The sequence below is a fragment of the Ranitomeya variabilis genome, chromosome 5 (assembly GCF_051348905.1).
Source record: "Ranitomeya variabilis isolate aRanVar5 chromosome 5, aRanVar5.hap1, whole genome shotgun sequence".
Taxonomy (NCBI): Eukaryota; Metazoa; Chordata; class Amphibia; order Anura; family Dendrobatidae; genus Ranitomeya; species Ranitomeya variabilis.
In genome coordinates this window covers 45,253,784-45,270,991 of record NC_135236.1, presented here as the reverse complement: position 1 = coordinate 45,270,991, position 17,208 = coordinate 45,253,784, and the positions used below count along the sequence as shown (strand labels likewise).

Genomic DNA, 17,208 nt, shown 5'->3' with positions numbered 1-17,208 from the left:
ATTCAAAAACAACCTATACTTCCACTATTTATGATTCAAGCACTGAGCCATCAACACCAGAATCAGAAGTAACCAAGACTTCTACTATTTATTATGAAAGCACCGTGTCTTCAATATTTGAATCAGATGCAACTAAGACTTCTATCGTTTATGATGAAAGCACCATGTTCTCAACTGCAGAATCAAAAATAACCGAGACTTCTACTATTTATGATGAAAACACCGTGTCCTCAACACCAGATTCAGAAACAACTGAGACTCCTGATATTTATGACCCAAGCACCAAGTCCTCAACAATAGATTCAAAAACAACAGATACTTCCACTGTTTATGAATCAAGCACTGGTTCATCAACACCAGAATCAGAAGCAACTGAGATTTATACTAGTTATTATGAAAGCACTGTGTCCTCAACACCAAATTCAGAAACAACCAAAACTTCTACAATTTATGATTCAAGCACTGTGTCCTCCATATCACTATCAGAAACAACTGAGGCTTCTACTATTTATGATTCAAGCACTAAGTCATCAACACCAGAATCAGAAACATCTGAAACTTCGACTATTTATTACGAAAGGACTGTGTCTTCAACAGTTCAATTAGGTACAACTAAGATTTCTACTATTTATGATGAAAGCACCCCGTTTTTAACACCAGAATTAAAAACAACTGAGACTTCAACTATTTATGATTCAAGCACTGTGTCCTCCATATCACAATCAGAAACAACTAAGACCTCTTCTATTTATGATGAAAGCACCATGTCCTCAACAACAGATTCAGAAACAACTGAGACATCTTCTATTTATGATTCAAGCTCCAAGTCCTCAACACTAGATTCAAAAACAACCTATATTTCCACTATTTATGACTCAAGCACTGAGTCACCAACACCAGAATCAGAAGTAACCGAGACTTCTACTATTTATTATGAAAGCACTGTGTCTTCAATATTTGAATCAGATGCAACTAAGACTTCTACTGTTTATGATGAAAGCACCATGTCCTCAACTGCAGAATCAAAAACAACCAAGACTTCTACTATTTATGATGAAAGCACCATGTCCTCAACAAGAGATTCAGAAACAACTGAGACATCTTCTATTTATGATTCAAGCTCCAAGTCCTCAACACTAGATTCAAAAACAACCTATATTTCCACTATTTATGACTCAAGCACTGAGTCACCAACACCAGAATCAGAAGTAACCGAGACTTCTACTATTTATTATGAAAGCACTGTGTCTTCAATATTTGAATCAGATGCAACTAAGACTTCTACTGTTTATGATGAAAGCTCCATGTCCTCAACACCAGATTCAGAAACAAGCAAAACTTCTACTATTTATGATTCAAGCACTGAGTCCTCAACTGCAGAATCAGAAACTGAGACTTCTACTAATTATGATGAAAGCACCAGGTCCTCAACAACAGATTCAGAAACAATGGAGACATCTTCTATTTATGATCCAAGCGCCAAGTCCACAACACAAGATTCAAAAACAACCTATGCTTCCACTATTTATGATTCAAGCACTGAGTCATCAACACCAAAATCTGAAACATCTGAGACTTCTACTAATTATTTTGAAAGCACTGTTTCTTCAACATTTGAATCAGATGCAACTACGACTTCTACTACTGATGATGAAAGCACCATGTCCTCAACACCAGAATTAGAAACAACCGAGACTTCTACTATTTATGATGAAAGCACCATGCCCTCAACACCAGATTCAGAAACAACTGAGACTTCTTCTATTTATGATTTAAGCACCAAGTCCTCAGCACAAAATTCGAAAACAACCTATACTTCCACTATTTATGATTCAAGCACTGAGTCATCAACTTCAGACTCAGAAACATCTGACACTTATACTAATTATTATGAAAGCACTGTGTCTTCAACATTTGAATCAGATGCAACTAAGACTTCTACTATTGATGATGAAAGCACAATGTCTTCAACATCAAAATTAGAAACAACTGAGACATCTACCCTTTATTATGAAATCACTGAGTCCTCCACTGCAGAATCAGAAACAACCAATACTTCTACTCTTTATGATGAAAGTACCATGTCCTCAACTGTAGGTTCAGAAACAACTGAGATATCTTCTACTTATGATCCAAGCGCCAAGTCCCCAACACTAGATTCAAAAACAACCTATACTTCCACTATTTATGATTCAAGCACTGAGCCATCAACACCAGAATCAGAAGTAACCAAGACTTCTACTATTTATTATGAAAGCACCGTGTCTTCAATATTTGAATCAGATGCAACTAAGACTTCTATCGTTTATGATGAAAGCACCATGTTCTCAACTGCAGAATCAAAAATAACCGAGACTTCTACTATTTATGATGAAAACACCGTGTCCTCAACACCAGATTCAGAAACAACTGAGACTCCTGATATTTATGACCCAAGCACCAAGTCCTCAACAATAGATTCAAAAACAACAGATACTTCCACTGTTTATGAATCAAGCACTGGTTCATCAACACCAGAATCAGAAGCAACTGAGATTTATACTAGTTATTATGAAAGCACTGTGTCCTCAACACCAAATTCAGAAACAACCAAAACTTCTACAATTTATGATTCAAGCACTGTGTCCTCCATATCACTATCAGAAACAACTGAGGCTTCTACTATTTATGATTCAAGCACTAAGTCATCAACACCAGAATCAGAAACATCTGAAACTTCGACTATTTATTACGAAAGGACTGTGTCTTCAACAGTTCAATTAGGTACAACTAAGATTTCTACTATTTATGATGAAAGCACCCCGTATTTAACACCAGAATTAAAAACAACTGAGACTTCAACTATTTATGATTCAAGCACTGTGTCCTCCATATCACAATCAGAAACAACTAAGACCTCTTCTATTTATGATGAAAGCACCATGTCCTCAACAACAGATTCAGAAACAACTGAGACATCTTCTATTTATGATTCAAGCTCCAAGTCCTCAACACTAGATTCAAAAACAACCTATATTTCCACTATTTATGACTCAAGCACTGAGTCACCAACACCAGAATCAGAAGTAACCGAGACTTCTACTATTTATTATGAAAGCACTGTGTCTTCAATATTTGAATCAGATGCAACTAAGACTTCTACTGTTTATGATGAAAGCACCATGTCCTCAACTGCAGAATCAAAAACAACCAAGACTTCTACTATTTATGATGAAAGCACCATGTCCTCAACAAGAGATTCAGAAACAACTGAGACATCTTCTATTTATGATTCAAGCTCCAAGTCCTCAACACTAGATTCAAAAACAACCTATATTTCCACTATTTATGACTCAAGCACTGAGTCACCAACACCAGAATCAGAAGTAACCGAGACTTCTACTATTTATTATGAAAGCACTGTGTCTTCAATATTTGAATCAGATGCAACTAAGACTTCTACTGTTTATGATGAAAGCACCATGTCCTCAACTGCAGAATCAAAAACAACCAAGACTTCTACTATTTATGATGAAAGCACCATGTCCTCAACAAGAGATTCAGAAACAACTGAGACATCTTCTATTTATGATCCAAGCGCCAAGTCTTCAACAATGGATTCTAAAACAACCTATACTTCCACTATTTATGATTCAAGCACTGAGTCATCAACACCAGAATCAGAAACAACCAAGACTTATACTAATCATTATGAAAGCACTGTGTCTTCAACAGTTGAACCAGATACAACTAAGACTTCTACTATTTATGATGAAAGCTCCATGTCCTCAACACCAGATTCAGAAACAAGCAAAACTTCTACTATTTATGATTCAAGCACTGAGTCCTCAACTGCAGAATCAGAAACTGAGACTTCGACTAATTATGATGAAAGCACCAGGTCCTCAACTGCAGATTCAGAAACAACTGAGACATCTTCTATTTATGATCCAAACACCAAGTCTTCAACACTAGATTCAAAAACAACCTATACTTCCACTATTTATGATTCAAGCACTGAGTCATCAACACCAGAATCAGAAACAACTGAGACTTACACTAATTATTATGAAAGCACCGTGTCTTCAACATTCGAATCAGATGCAACTAAGACTTCTACTATTTATGATGAAAGCACCATGTCCTCAACAAAAGAGTCAGAACCAATCAAGGCTTCTACAATTTATGATGAAAGCACACTTCCCTTAACACCAGAATCAGAAACACCAGACACTTCAACTATTTATGTCATAAGCACTGTGTCCTCAATACCAGATTTAGAAACAACCAGGACTTCAACTATTTATGATAAAAGCATTGATTCCTCAACTGCAGAATCAGAAACAACCGAGACTTCTACTATTTATGATGAAAGCACCGTGTCATCAACACCAGATTCAGAAACAACCGAGATTTCTACTATTTATGATCCAAGCACCAAGTTCTCAACACTAGATTCAAAAACAACCTATACTTCCACTATTTATGAATCAAGCACTGAGTCACCAACACCAGAATCAGAAGTAACCGAGACTTCTACTAGTTATTATGAAAGCACTGTGTCTTCAACATTCGAATCAGATGCAACTGCGACTTCTGCTGTATATGATGAAAGCACCATGTCTTCAACACCAGAATCAGAAACAACCATAACTTTTACTATTGGTCATGAAAGCACCATGTCCTCAACACCAGATTCAGAAACAACCAAAACTTCTACTATTTATGATTCAAGCACTGTGTCCCCAATTCCCTTAACACCAGAATCAGAAGCAACACACACTTCAACTATTTATGACATAAGCACGGCATCCTCAATACCAGATTTAGAAACAACCAAGACATCAACTATTTATGATGAAAGCACCATGTCCTCAACACCAGATTCAGAAACAAAGAAGCCTTTTACAATTTATGATTCAAGCACTGAGTCCTCAACTCCAGAATCAGAAAAAGTAGAGACTACTACTATTTATATTCAGAGCACCGAATTCTCAACATCAAATTCAGAAGCAACCGAGACTTCCACCATTTATGTTAAAAGCACTGAGTCCTCAACAACAGATTTAGAAAAAAACACGACTGCTGCTACTTATGATGAAAGCACTGTGTCCTCGACACAAGAATCAGATGCAACTGAAACTTCTGCTATCAATAGCGAAAGCGATATGTCCTCTACACCAAATTCAGAAACACCCGATACTTCCACCATTTATAATAAAATCACTGATTCCTCAACATCCTCAACTCCAGATCCAAACACTGAGTCCTCAACAGTAGAATCTGAAAAAACCGAGACCTCTTATTCATCCACCGATGTCACATCAACATCTGGATCGTCCACATTTGTAAGCAGAATGACCATTGATTATTCATACACTGATGAATCTTTCACATCTAGATCATCCACATCAGAAAGCACAATCAAAATTTGGTCTTCGCCCACTGAAGAATCTTTAATATCTGGGTCATCACCATCGGTCAGCACAGTCACCACTAGACTTTCCCCTACTGATGAATCTTTAACATCTAGTTCTGGATCCACAGTAGAAGTCACCATCACCAGTGACCCATTTGTAACTGTAGATCTTGTAACACTTAATTTAAATACATCAGCAAGCACGGTCACCGGTGTGTCTTTGGACAATGGAGAATCTTTGACATCAGGATTATCCACGTCAGCTGTAACAGTGACCCATGAGTCATCTTCAACTGTCGTGGCAGTAACATCTTTATCTATTTCAGCACTAGCAGTTACCAGTGAATCCGCTGGATCTGGATCTGGATCATCTACATCAGCAAAATTAACTTTAAGTGAGTCCACCCCAACTCTACTGCCAGTGACATCTGGATCATCCACATCAGCAGTACCAGACATTAGTATCACCAGTTCAACTACTGAACCATCTAGACAAAGTACAGTTGTACCACCAAACACAACAGCCACGACAAGAACAACTAGAAACCCAGGTAGATAATGGAATAACATGATTGGTAATATTTATTTTCTTTCTTATGTCTTGAATGAATTGTGTTATCAGAAAGTGACCAGTAGTTTAAATTAGATATGTCTAATAGACGGATTTTAAGAAAAACCCATTTTGTTAAGGTTTTTCTTAACCTTATCACAACCTGTCTCAAAAATAAAAAAATAGAAATAGGCTTCTCATTGTTTCATGAAATTCACATGTACAATAGCAGCAAGAGTACGTCTCAGACTCTATCTATTGCATTGAAGCATCTAATGAGTGTGTGCAATGGTCATCGTGAAGGAAATGGAGCAGGGGGTCACTGCTGTGATATTTCTTACTGTGAATTATGGATCCTGTATTTTCAACTGTGTTCAGAGGTGTTACCTCTTATTGTTATCCTGCCTCTGCTGTGTCATGGCTTCACCCCTCAGAGTGTCTGGGAAGCAGTTACTGACAGCTTAGGCTACTTTCACACAAGCATTTTTGGCTGCACGTCGCAATGCGTCTTTTAGGAGAAAAAACACATCCTGCAAAGTTGTCTGCAGGATGCGTTTTTTCCCATAGACTAACATTACCGATCGTGCGACGGTTGCGTCGTGTTTTGGTGCACCGCCGCCACAAAAAAAGTTACATGTAACTTTTTTTGTGCGTCGGGACCACCATTTTCGACCGCGCATGCGCTGCCGAAACTCCTCCCCCTCCTCCCCGGACCTTACAATGAAGCAGCGGAAGCATCTTAAGACTGCTTTCGCTGCCAACGTTGGGCATTTTTTTCACAGTATGCGTCGGTACGTTGGGCCGACGCAGCGCGATGGCCCCGTACCGATGCTAGTGTGAAAGCAGCCTTAGCCATCCAGTCTGGTACAGGAACATGCTGTGCTCTTAGTGTGTTGATTGACAGCTCAGCTGCCCAATCTGAGACCGGGAGACACTGGCTGGCTCCACGTGTTAATTATCCCAGGTGATTGCCAGGCTACTTAACTGAGCTGTATCTCCCAGACCTCTGCCATTTGTACTTTCAGCTACTGTGTGGTTTGTCTCTCTGTGCCATGTGTTCTGTTTGTTGATCTTTTGTTGCCTGATCTTGGACCTCATTCTGACCATCTGTCTAACCCCTTTTATCTGCTATCCTCTTGGTATTATGACCTCAGAATGCTACCTGACTACTCTTTTGTCTCTTCCTTCTGTTTATGATGTACCCTCCTGGCTTATGACCTTGGACCCCTTGACTATCCTTACTCATTGCTTGGCCATGAGAAGTGACTAGCGTCACATGATGATAATTGTTAAAGGGAACCTGGCATCTGATACATGATGCCAAAACCACAGGCAAGATGTATCAGACACTTTCCACACGATTTCAGCCATGTGTGTTTAGCTTTGAAACAGTGCCAGTGCTGCCAGTGACCCACAGGTGTCCCCTCAAGCATGCATGCAGGGAGAGGCCTATCACTCAAGGGAGGTGGGCAGAGAGAAGCCGCCAGGGAACCACATGTCTGACTAATGTCCTGTGCAGGTAGGTCCCCAGCAGTCTTTAAAACTTTGTTTTCCAATAAAACGACAAATCATTTTTAATTTAAAAATGCATGGCTGAAATTGTGCAGACATTACCTGAAACATGCTGCCCCAGTATCCAGGTTGAAAATTGCAAGATTACTAATATTTTTTTCCAATGCAAATATAACATAGTAACATAGTAACATAGTTAGTAAGGCCGAAAAAAGACATTTGTCCATCCAGTTCAGCCTATATTCCATCATAATAAATCCCCAGATCTACGTCCTTCTACAGAACCTAATAATTGTATGATACAATATTGTTCTGCTCCAGGAAGACATCCAGGCCTCTCTTGAACCCCTCGACTGAGTTCGCCATCACCACCTCCTCAGGCAAGCAATTCCAGATTCTCACTGCCCTAACAGTAAAGAATCCTCTTCTATGTTGGTGGAAAAACCTTCTCTCCTCCAGACGCAAAGAATGCCCCCTTGTGCCCGTCACCTTCCTTGGTATAAACAGATCCTCAGCGAGATATTTGTATTGTCCCCTTATATACTTATACATGGTTATTAGATCGCCCCTCAGTCGTCTTTTTTCTAGACTAAATAATCCTAATTTCGCTAATCTATCTGGGTATTGTAGTTCTCCCATCCCCTTTATTAATTTTGTTGCCCTCCTTTGTACTCTCTCTAGTTCCATTATATCCTTCCTGAGCACCGGTGCCCAAAACTGGACACAGTACTCCATGTGCGGTCTAACTAGGGATTTGTACAGAGGCAGTATAATGCTCTCATCATGTGTATTCAGACATCTTTTAATGCACCCCATGATCCTGTTTGCCTTGGCAGCTGCTGCCTGGCACTGGCTGCTCCAGGTAAGTTTATCATTAACTAGGATCCCCAAGTCCTTCTCCATGTGAGAAATAGTGATACAAAAATAAAAAACATAGTCAAATTTCTTTAAAAAAAATAAATGTACTACAACATCTAATTTAAACATTAAGTTAATTTCTGATGACACATTCTGATTAAATGGATATTTTCATGTTATTAAATTGCTTTCATTAGACAGCATGAAAATAAGCAATTTTGCTCCAGTCTTGCTTTTTTTATTTGTTTGCACTCTACTGTTGTAAATGCTTTTATGTCACATAGTGTACAGTTTGTTTCCAAGAAGTTTGGCTGCTAGTAGCTATGCGATTGTGCAGTAGTTACATTCCAGTAGAGGAATGAATTGCTAATTTCCAAGTCATCTCTCTACAGTACATTTATTTCTATAAAGCTTGCAGTTGCTCACCTCCCTCTCTCTTCCTCTCTGCTCCTGACAAGCTGCTGTTATAAATCTTGTAAAATCACAAGCCCGAGCATTGGCTGCTTTCAGATCAGTTTCCTAATCACAGCTCTCACTTTCCTGAGTGATTGTTTAAATACACATTTATCTCTACATGTAATAAATACAATAATAGCAATGTACACTCCAGAACAAACCACTGATAGCTGGATGTGTAACATTAGAACTATAGAGCTCAGCACAAGTTCTGCTAATGCTTGCTAGGCGGTTTATTCTCAGATAGTTCAGATAGAAAGGATCCTGTGTCAAATGGACCTACCAGCATATAAATCTGGAGTGATAATTCTGTGGCGCAGCCACAAGTCATCACTTCATCATATAATGCCTTTGTGCTAATTGTGTGGTCCAGACACCAGTCCACATTTCAGCATACAAATCTTTTCCGTTAATTCTATGGTCCCAGAATTCTATGGTTAATTCTAAGCATCTAAATCCTCTGTATTAATTGTGTTGTCCAGCAACTAGGCCACATTTTAGCACCTAAATCGTTTGTGCTAATTGTGTGGTCCAGCCACCAGTCCACATTTCAGCATATAAAATGTTGTGCTAATTCTGTGGTCCAGCCACACAATCTCAGCAAATAAATACTGATAGTTAATTTAGTGACAGGTGACTGACAGGTCTGGGCCTAGGGTTTTGAACAGCTGGTTAAAAAAAAGGGAAGGGTACATACAACTTGAGAGGGAAAATGCGAGGTCATGGTGGAAGGGGGAATAGGCTTGGTGTTTGAGGTGTACATGGGATAGAAAGAGCATTTGCTTCAGTGGATGGCAAGCACAGCATCAAGTGAGCTCTCCTCCTCTTCCTACACCTTAATATCACACACAGTACAGTCCTCAGATTTGTAACTCCAATTACCCTTGTTTCCGCCTGTGTCAAAACTCGCCTCCAACCATCCAACTGACAGGGGGGACGACAGATGGGCGAGTTTGCAGAGCTGTTGACACATTCTATTCCATGGGCATCGGAGGTCTGCTCCAAAGATTCACGGACTCAAGAGGAGGGAAGCATCTGCACCGATGCAAATTTTTTTTCAGTTGGATCTGGGGTCAGACAAAGTATCGTCTGAGCAGAATCCAGACCCTCACTATAAGACATTAATCCCCACGAGTGGAGGTGATCCTGATGAGACTCAGATACCAGAGGCACAAGAGGGCTGTACTGTGCTGTCAGGGCAGAAAGTGGAGGAGGGTGACTCTCAGGGTGAAGAGTGGGAGAACATAGAGGATAATAATGAGATTCTAGATCCCACTTGGTGTGAACCCAGAAGCATGCAGCTGAGTAGCTCAACAGAGGAGGTTGAAGAGGAGAAAGACAAGGAGGTTACGTTGTGGTTTCCCTCACGACAAGCAATGCATCCTCAGGCCCAAATCTGGCTGTGGCCAGCACTAGTCGTGAGTGTGCAGTTCACAGGGGTGGGAAGGGTTGCCTAGCCTAGTACTTTTTTGAGACTGGAAACGATGACCGAACTTACATTATACTGTGTATAAAATGACTCCGTATTGGCAAAAATTCTAATAATTTTACTACTACATTCATGAAGCATAACATGAGCAAGAATCATGCCTTAATCTGGGAATCTCACTGCGCTAAAGGACATCGCCAACCACTGGCCGCTCTATCAACTGCATCCGCTGCTTCTTCTTCCTCCATCACCATGGCAAATGTTCTCATACAGGTCTCCAGCACCAGAACCTCTACTTGTTTAACAGCTATAGTTAGGGTGAGTGAGAGCCCGTCAACTGTTATGGAAGTTGATATGACTGCTGTTTTTGACTGATCTCAGACACCGAGCACCCTACACCCTACATCTTTCTCAATCCACCATAACATCTCCGCCCGCATCTAACTCACAGTCAAACAGTTTGTCTTGTACACCCTACACCACCCTCTCTCAGCAGAGCAGACAGCCCTCAGTCCTGCAGTTGTGGTCACGTAAATGACTGTTTCCTCCTACACATGCCAAAGCTAAGAGCTTGAACTTCACCATCTCCAATCTGTTGGCCACAGAAATGCTGCCATTCTGCCTGGTGGATACAGATGGTTTCCAAAAGCTGATGGCAGTCACTGTCCCCCAGTTCCTGTTGCCCAGTTTCCATTACTTCTCTAATAAAGCTGTGAGTGTGCTACACCAGCATGTTGCAGGACAACATCACCCATTCCTTGAAAAAATCTATGTCTGACAGGGTGCATTTCACCACTGACATCTGGACATGCAAACATGGGCACGGGTGTTACATCTTGCTGACTAGCACTGGGTGACTCTGGTGGCTGTTGGGCAGGCAGGGAAGGGGCTGCTCCACGAGTTTTGAAAAAACCAAGGCTTGCAGGAGAAACCTCTGTATCTAACACTTCCTTCACTACTTTTGCCTCCTCCACCTCCTCTAGGGCCTCCAACTGACCCCTTAACCTCTCCCTTAATGAGACAAATGTTCCAACTGTGCAGAGAGAATCCTTCCATCTCTGTAAAGGCAGTGTTTACATTAATATGCCTTGGAGATTGCAGTCACAAAGTTCAAGAGCTGAGGACAGCTATCCAGGTCAAGTTTGAACAATGGCTGTCTCCACTGAACCTGAAATCAGGGAAGGCCATGTGCAATAATGGTGCAAACATGTTGGCTGCCCAACTTCACACACGTGCCTTGCAATGCTCACACCCTCAACCTGGTGGTACAGCATTTTTTCCACCATTATTCTGGCCTGGATGTGCTGCTGCAGAATGCAGGTGTGAGCAGGTAGCGGGATGCAGTAACATTCCAGAGGCAGAGCAAGAGTTAACGTGGGATTTATTTTAACAGTGGATACTCCACACAGGGTTAAAAAGGGATAAAACTGGTTTGAGCCGTAGTTGTTAACTTGGAATAAAACAGGTGCGGGCAATTTAAAGGGGAAGTTCATTAATGTTACGCTTATCAGTCCGACGGCATCAGAATCCGGAATTCTGAATTCAAGCGGTGGCACCAAGGCTATGGCACACAAGGGGTCCAGCATCGTCCTGAAGATGGTGTTCCTGGTCTTGGCGACAGCGGTGAATCCTCGTTGTCTGGACAGGGTCCTGACGGTGCTGTATCCACATTGTCCTGACAGGGGTCCTGGGTCCAGAAGACGGAGTAGAGGTACCGTCACAGTCTCTAACACTGCCAGGGTATGATGTTACTTGGCAGATGTAAGCTGGTACATCAGGATACAGTTCACAGCAGGTCACCTGGCTTCCTTATTTCAGCACGCACGCATCTAAGTCCTGACAGAGGACTTTGTCACTTACGGTATCTGGTGTCATTGTATACGTCGCTGATCTCTGTCGGCACACTCTGGTTGAGGATCTGAGGCCGTTTAGGTTTGGGCCTGCTCCTTCCCGTTGCACACAAGTCAGAGTTCTGACTATGTCCTCCTGCACACTGCATTTTCCCGCCAAGTCTTCACCGCTTCCCGCTCGCTGCAGCTTCCTTAGTATGTCCTTGCCCCCTAACACTGAATGCAAAGGTCGGTCCATGGTTTGGAGCTTTCCCCTGTGCAACTGTACAAATCCCTAGTTAGACCGCACATGGAGTACTGTGTCCAGTTTTGGGCACCGGTGCTCAGGAAGGATTTAATGGAACTAGAGAGAGTACAAAGGAGGGCAACAAAATTAATAAAGGGGATGGGAGAACTACAATACCCAGATAGATTAGCAAAATTAGGATTACTTAGTCTAGAAAAAAGACGACTGAGGGGCGATCTAATAACCATGTATAAGTATATAAGGGGACAATACAAATATCTCGCTGAGGATCTGTTTATACCAAGGAAGGTGACGGGCACAAGGGGGCATTCTTTGCGTCTGGAGGAGAGAAGGTTTTTCCACCAACATAGAAGAGGATTCTTTACTGTTAGAGCAGTGAGAATCTGGAATTCCTTGCCTGAGGAGGTGGTGATGGCGAACTCAGTCGAGGGGTTCAAGAGAGGCCTGGATGTCTTCCTGGAGCAGAACAATATTGTATCATACAATTATTAGGTTCTGTAGAAGGACGTAGATCTGGGGATTTATTATGATGGAATATAGGCTGCACTGGATGGACAAATGTCTTTTTTCGGCCTTACTAACTATGTTACTATGTTACTATGTTACTATGTTACTATGTTACTATGTCCCAACAGCTCCAGATCCGCAAGGGAGAAGGTATGCCTGGTCCTCCTCCTTACACACGGTAGCTGTGTTCATACTTCCTCCATTTGCACACCGAGGTTCATTGAGTTGCATTGCTACAGAGGTCTTTTGGCCCCTGTTAGCCAGTTGATAAGTAATGTGCTTACACACTGGCATTTCACTCTGCACAAGTTGCTGTGACTGCTGCAACAGCGACGAGCCTTGGTACAGTATGTCATTTTGCATAGCCTGGGCCAATGCAGTATGGATATGGTGAAAATCATGCTTGTGGAGTCGTCGCAGATAAAGGACCTCTGCACCCTTCTGTACAGTTTCCAAATGGCTACTAACATGGATAGCGATGACGATTTTGTCATCAGAATCACTATTTCAGTGATCTACACTGAATAGTCTGCAGGAGTTGTTGGTCCCAGATGACAAGGAGGCAGCAGAGGAGGATGCTGAAGTGATAACAATATCTCTAAGTTCCAGACTGTTTTCGCAAAGGCGAGTGCCATGTGAGGTTTATTACAGTGATCGAGGGAGCTCATGGTACAAGACAAACTGTTATTGAGCTGAGGATCAAATGGAAGAGGATGATGAGGAAGAAGTGATAGGTGCGCAACAGGCTGGAGATGAATAATCACCTCTCTGTTGTCTGTGGTTGGTGGGAGGTGAAGGAGGAAGCAAGTTTGAGGGTTACCTCGTGATCAACACACCATGAACCTGTACTTCATGGAAGCACAAAACGCATAAGCTCCTTCTTGCTGTACATGATGCACATATTGTTAGCATTAGAATTAGTGCTAACAACTGGGTTGCCTCTCTGATAGATACATAATACAAGAGTAAATTTTGCCAGAATGCTTGCCGGAAAAGAATGCACGCATGCTGGAGTTTTGCAAAATGCTTGTGCACAATGTTAAGAGTGGTTTTACCCAAGACAGCAGTGAGGCTCAGTAGATCAATGTCAATACCATCAGGTGGGTGGACCCTTTGCATTTTGGCCTTCAAAAATGGAAGAGTGTTCTGAGCTCGCAAGTCATGCCTTGCAGGTTTTGTCATGCCCGGCAGCCAACGTTCTCTCAGAATGTGTTTTGGTGGTGGTATCCTGACGGATAAACACATCCGGCAGTCCCCTAAAAGTGTATACCATGTAATTTTCATCAAAATGAACCAGCCATGGATCTTCAATGACTTTTTCACCCCAGTCACGACAGGGCAAACTGCCCTAAGGTGTAGTTTTCAATGTGCTGCATTGATCGCATTCTATGACCCCTTTGTCATGACTTGTTTCTGCTGTTGGTACTGCTGCTGATGTTACACCTTGGTGGTGTAACAATCAGAAGGTGTGTCCACTGCTGTTACTTTTACAATTTGCCTTTTTTATAGTGACTAATACAGTGCCTTGAGAAAGTATTCGGCTCCCTTGAACTTTTCAACCTTTTCCCACAGATCTTGCTTTAAACGTAAAGATACCAAATGTAAATTTTGGTGAAGAATCAACAACAAGTGGAACACAATTGTGAAGTTGAATGAAATTTATTGGTTATTTTAAATTTTTGTGGAAATTCAAAAACTGAAAAGTGGGGCATGCAATATTATTCGGCCCCTTTAACTTAATACTTTGTTGTGCCACCTTTTGCTGCTATTACAGCTGCAAGTCGCTTGGGTATGTCTCTATCAGTTTTGTACATTGAGAGACTGAAATTCTTGCCAATTCTTCCTTGGCAAACAGCTCGAGCTCAGTGAGGTTTGATGGAGATCGTTTCTGAACAGCAGTTTTCAGCTCTTTCCACAGATTCTCGATTGGATTGAGGTCTGGACTCTGACTTGGCCATTCTAACACCTGGATATGTTTATATGTGAACCATTCCATTGTAGATTTTGCTTCATGTTTGGGATCATTGTCTAGTTGGAAGACAAATCTCCGTCCCAGTCTCAGGTCTTTTGCAGACTCCAACAGGTTTTATTCAAGAATGGTCCTGTATTTGGCTCCATCCATGTTCCCATCAATTTTAACCATCTTCCCTATTCCTGCTGAAGAAAAGCAGGCCCAAACCGTGATGGCGCCACCACCATGTTTGACAGTGGGGATGGTGTGTTCAGGGGGATGAGCTGTGTTGCCTTTACGCCAAACATTTCCTTTGGCATTGTTGCCAAAAGTTCGATTTTGGTTTCATCTGACTAGAGCACCTTCTTCCACATGTTTGGTGTGTCCCCCAGGTGGCTTGTCGCAAACTTTAAGCGACACTTTTTATGGATATCTTTGAGAAATGGCTTTCTTTTTGCCACTCTTCCATAAAGGCCAGATTTGTGCAGTGTACGACTGACCTCAGCTGTAGATCTCTGCAGTTCATCCAGAGTGATCATGGGCCTCTTGGCTGCATCTCTGATCAGTCTTCTCCTTGTTTGAGATGAAAGTTTAGAGGGACGGCCGGGTCTTGGTAGATTTGCAGTGCTATGATACTCCTTCCATTTTGATATGATCGCTTGCACAGTGCTCCTTGGGATGTTTAAAGTTTTGGAAATAATTTTGTATGCAAATCCGGCTTTAAACTTCACAACAGTATCACGGACCTGCCTGTTGTGTTCCTTGGTCTTCATGATACTCTCTGTGCTTCAAACATAACATTGAAACTATCACAGAGCAGGAGCATTTATACAGAGACTTGATTACACACAAGTGGATTATAGTTATCATCATTAGGCATTTAGGACAACATTGGATCATTCAGAGATCCACAATGAACTTCTGGAGTGAGTTTGCTGCACTGAAAGTAAAGGGGCCGAATAATATTGCACGCCCCACTTTTCAGTTTTTGCATTTCCACAAAAATGTAAAATAACCAATAAATTTCATTCAACTTCACAATTGTGTTCCACTTGTTGTTGATTCTTCACCAAAAATTTACATTTGGTATCTTTATATTTGAAGCATGATATGTGGGAAAAAGTTGAAAAGTTCAAGCAAGCCGAATACTTTCACAAGGCACTGTTTTCCTCCTATTCCTCCTCCATTTGCTTCCTTCTGAGTCACAACAAGCCACATTTTTGGTAAATGGAGACTCTTATTCAGGTCTCCTTGTTGTATGTTGCCTGTAGTGGCAGGGGCTTCAGATCTCCATGATACTATTTCTACTCTGGGGAAATTGATGACACTTTAGTGGTGTGTGCCAATAATTTTTGAAGTGTGGAGACTCCAAGTTGAGTCTACATCTGGTGGGCTGCCTGTAGTGGAAGGGGTCTCAGAGAACCATTATACTATTTCTACTCTGTGAAATTTGATGCCACCTTATTGGTGTATGCCAATAATTTTTTGAAATGTGGAGACTCCAGGTCTCAGAGCTCAAGGCCTATACCTGTCACTCATCCCCCACTTACTGATCAATTTTCAAGCTAGAAATGCTGGAACAGGCCCTGTCCCATCCTTCCATCCTTCACCATTATAGCATTTCTACTGTGGGTCAATTGATGCCACTTTTTCTGCTGTCTGACGCTAAGTTTTTGAAAATGTTTGTACTCCACGTTGGGTCTCCTTCATGTGTGTTGCCTGTAGCAGTAGAGCTCCCAGTCCCGCAGGCCTTCACTTACTTTCAGTCTACTATTCTTAAATGTTTATAACAATAGAAGTCTACAAAGTGGATATTTGTGCCACCTGAGTGTGACTGAACAGAAAAGCAATTTGAGCTGTTGCATGAAGTATCAGGTTGCCCAGCACAGCAGGCCTACATGGGTCGCTCACCCACCTCCTCTAAATGTAAGCTTAAATTTCAAGCTGTAAATGCTGGTCCAGACCCTGATACTTCATGCATGGCCCATGGCGGACTGCTGCACCATTATAACATTTCTACTGTGGGTCAATTGATGCCACTTTTCCTGGTGTCTGCCCCTAATTTTTTTAAATGCTTGGACTCCAAGTTGGGTCTCTGTCATGTGTGTTGCCTGAATTTGGCAGGGCTCTCAGAGCACTAGTACTATACCTGTCACTCATCCACCGGTTACTGATCAATGTTGAAGCTAGAAATGCTAGTCCAAGTCCCATCTCATCCATCCATGCTGTGCAATTATACCATTTGTACTGTGGGACAATTGATGACAGCTTTCCTGGTGTCTGCCCCAATTTGAGCTGTTTTTGCAGCTCTTGTGCCCCCTTGAAGGTGTTTTCTATGCGTTTGGTATTGCCTCCCATTGAATTCAATGGGGTTTGGGTACAGGAAATTCATCAATCCTAACCGAACCAAATCTTAAAAGGTTCTTAGGATTACTACTCCAAAAGCAGCC

At 41.7% G+C, this 17,208-nt stretch overlaps 1 protein-coding gene across 1 annotated transcript in view; it reads left to right on the top strand.

The window, feature by feature from the left end:
• The first annotated feature begins 4,847 nt into the window (after positions 1–4,847).
• LOC143774830 (uncharacterized) overlaps positions 4,848–17,208 on the top strand; it is a 56,320-nt gene continuing 43,959 nt past the window's right edge. The window contains exon 1 of the mRNA XM_077262600.1: positions 4,848–5,949. Coding sequence (XP_077118715.1) covers positions 4,848–5,949 — 1,102 coding nt within the window. The remainder of the gene's footprint in view (positions 5,950–17,208) is intronic.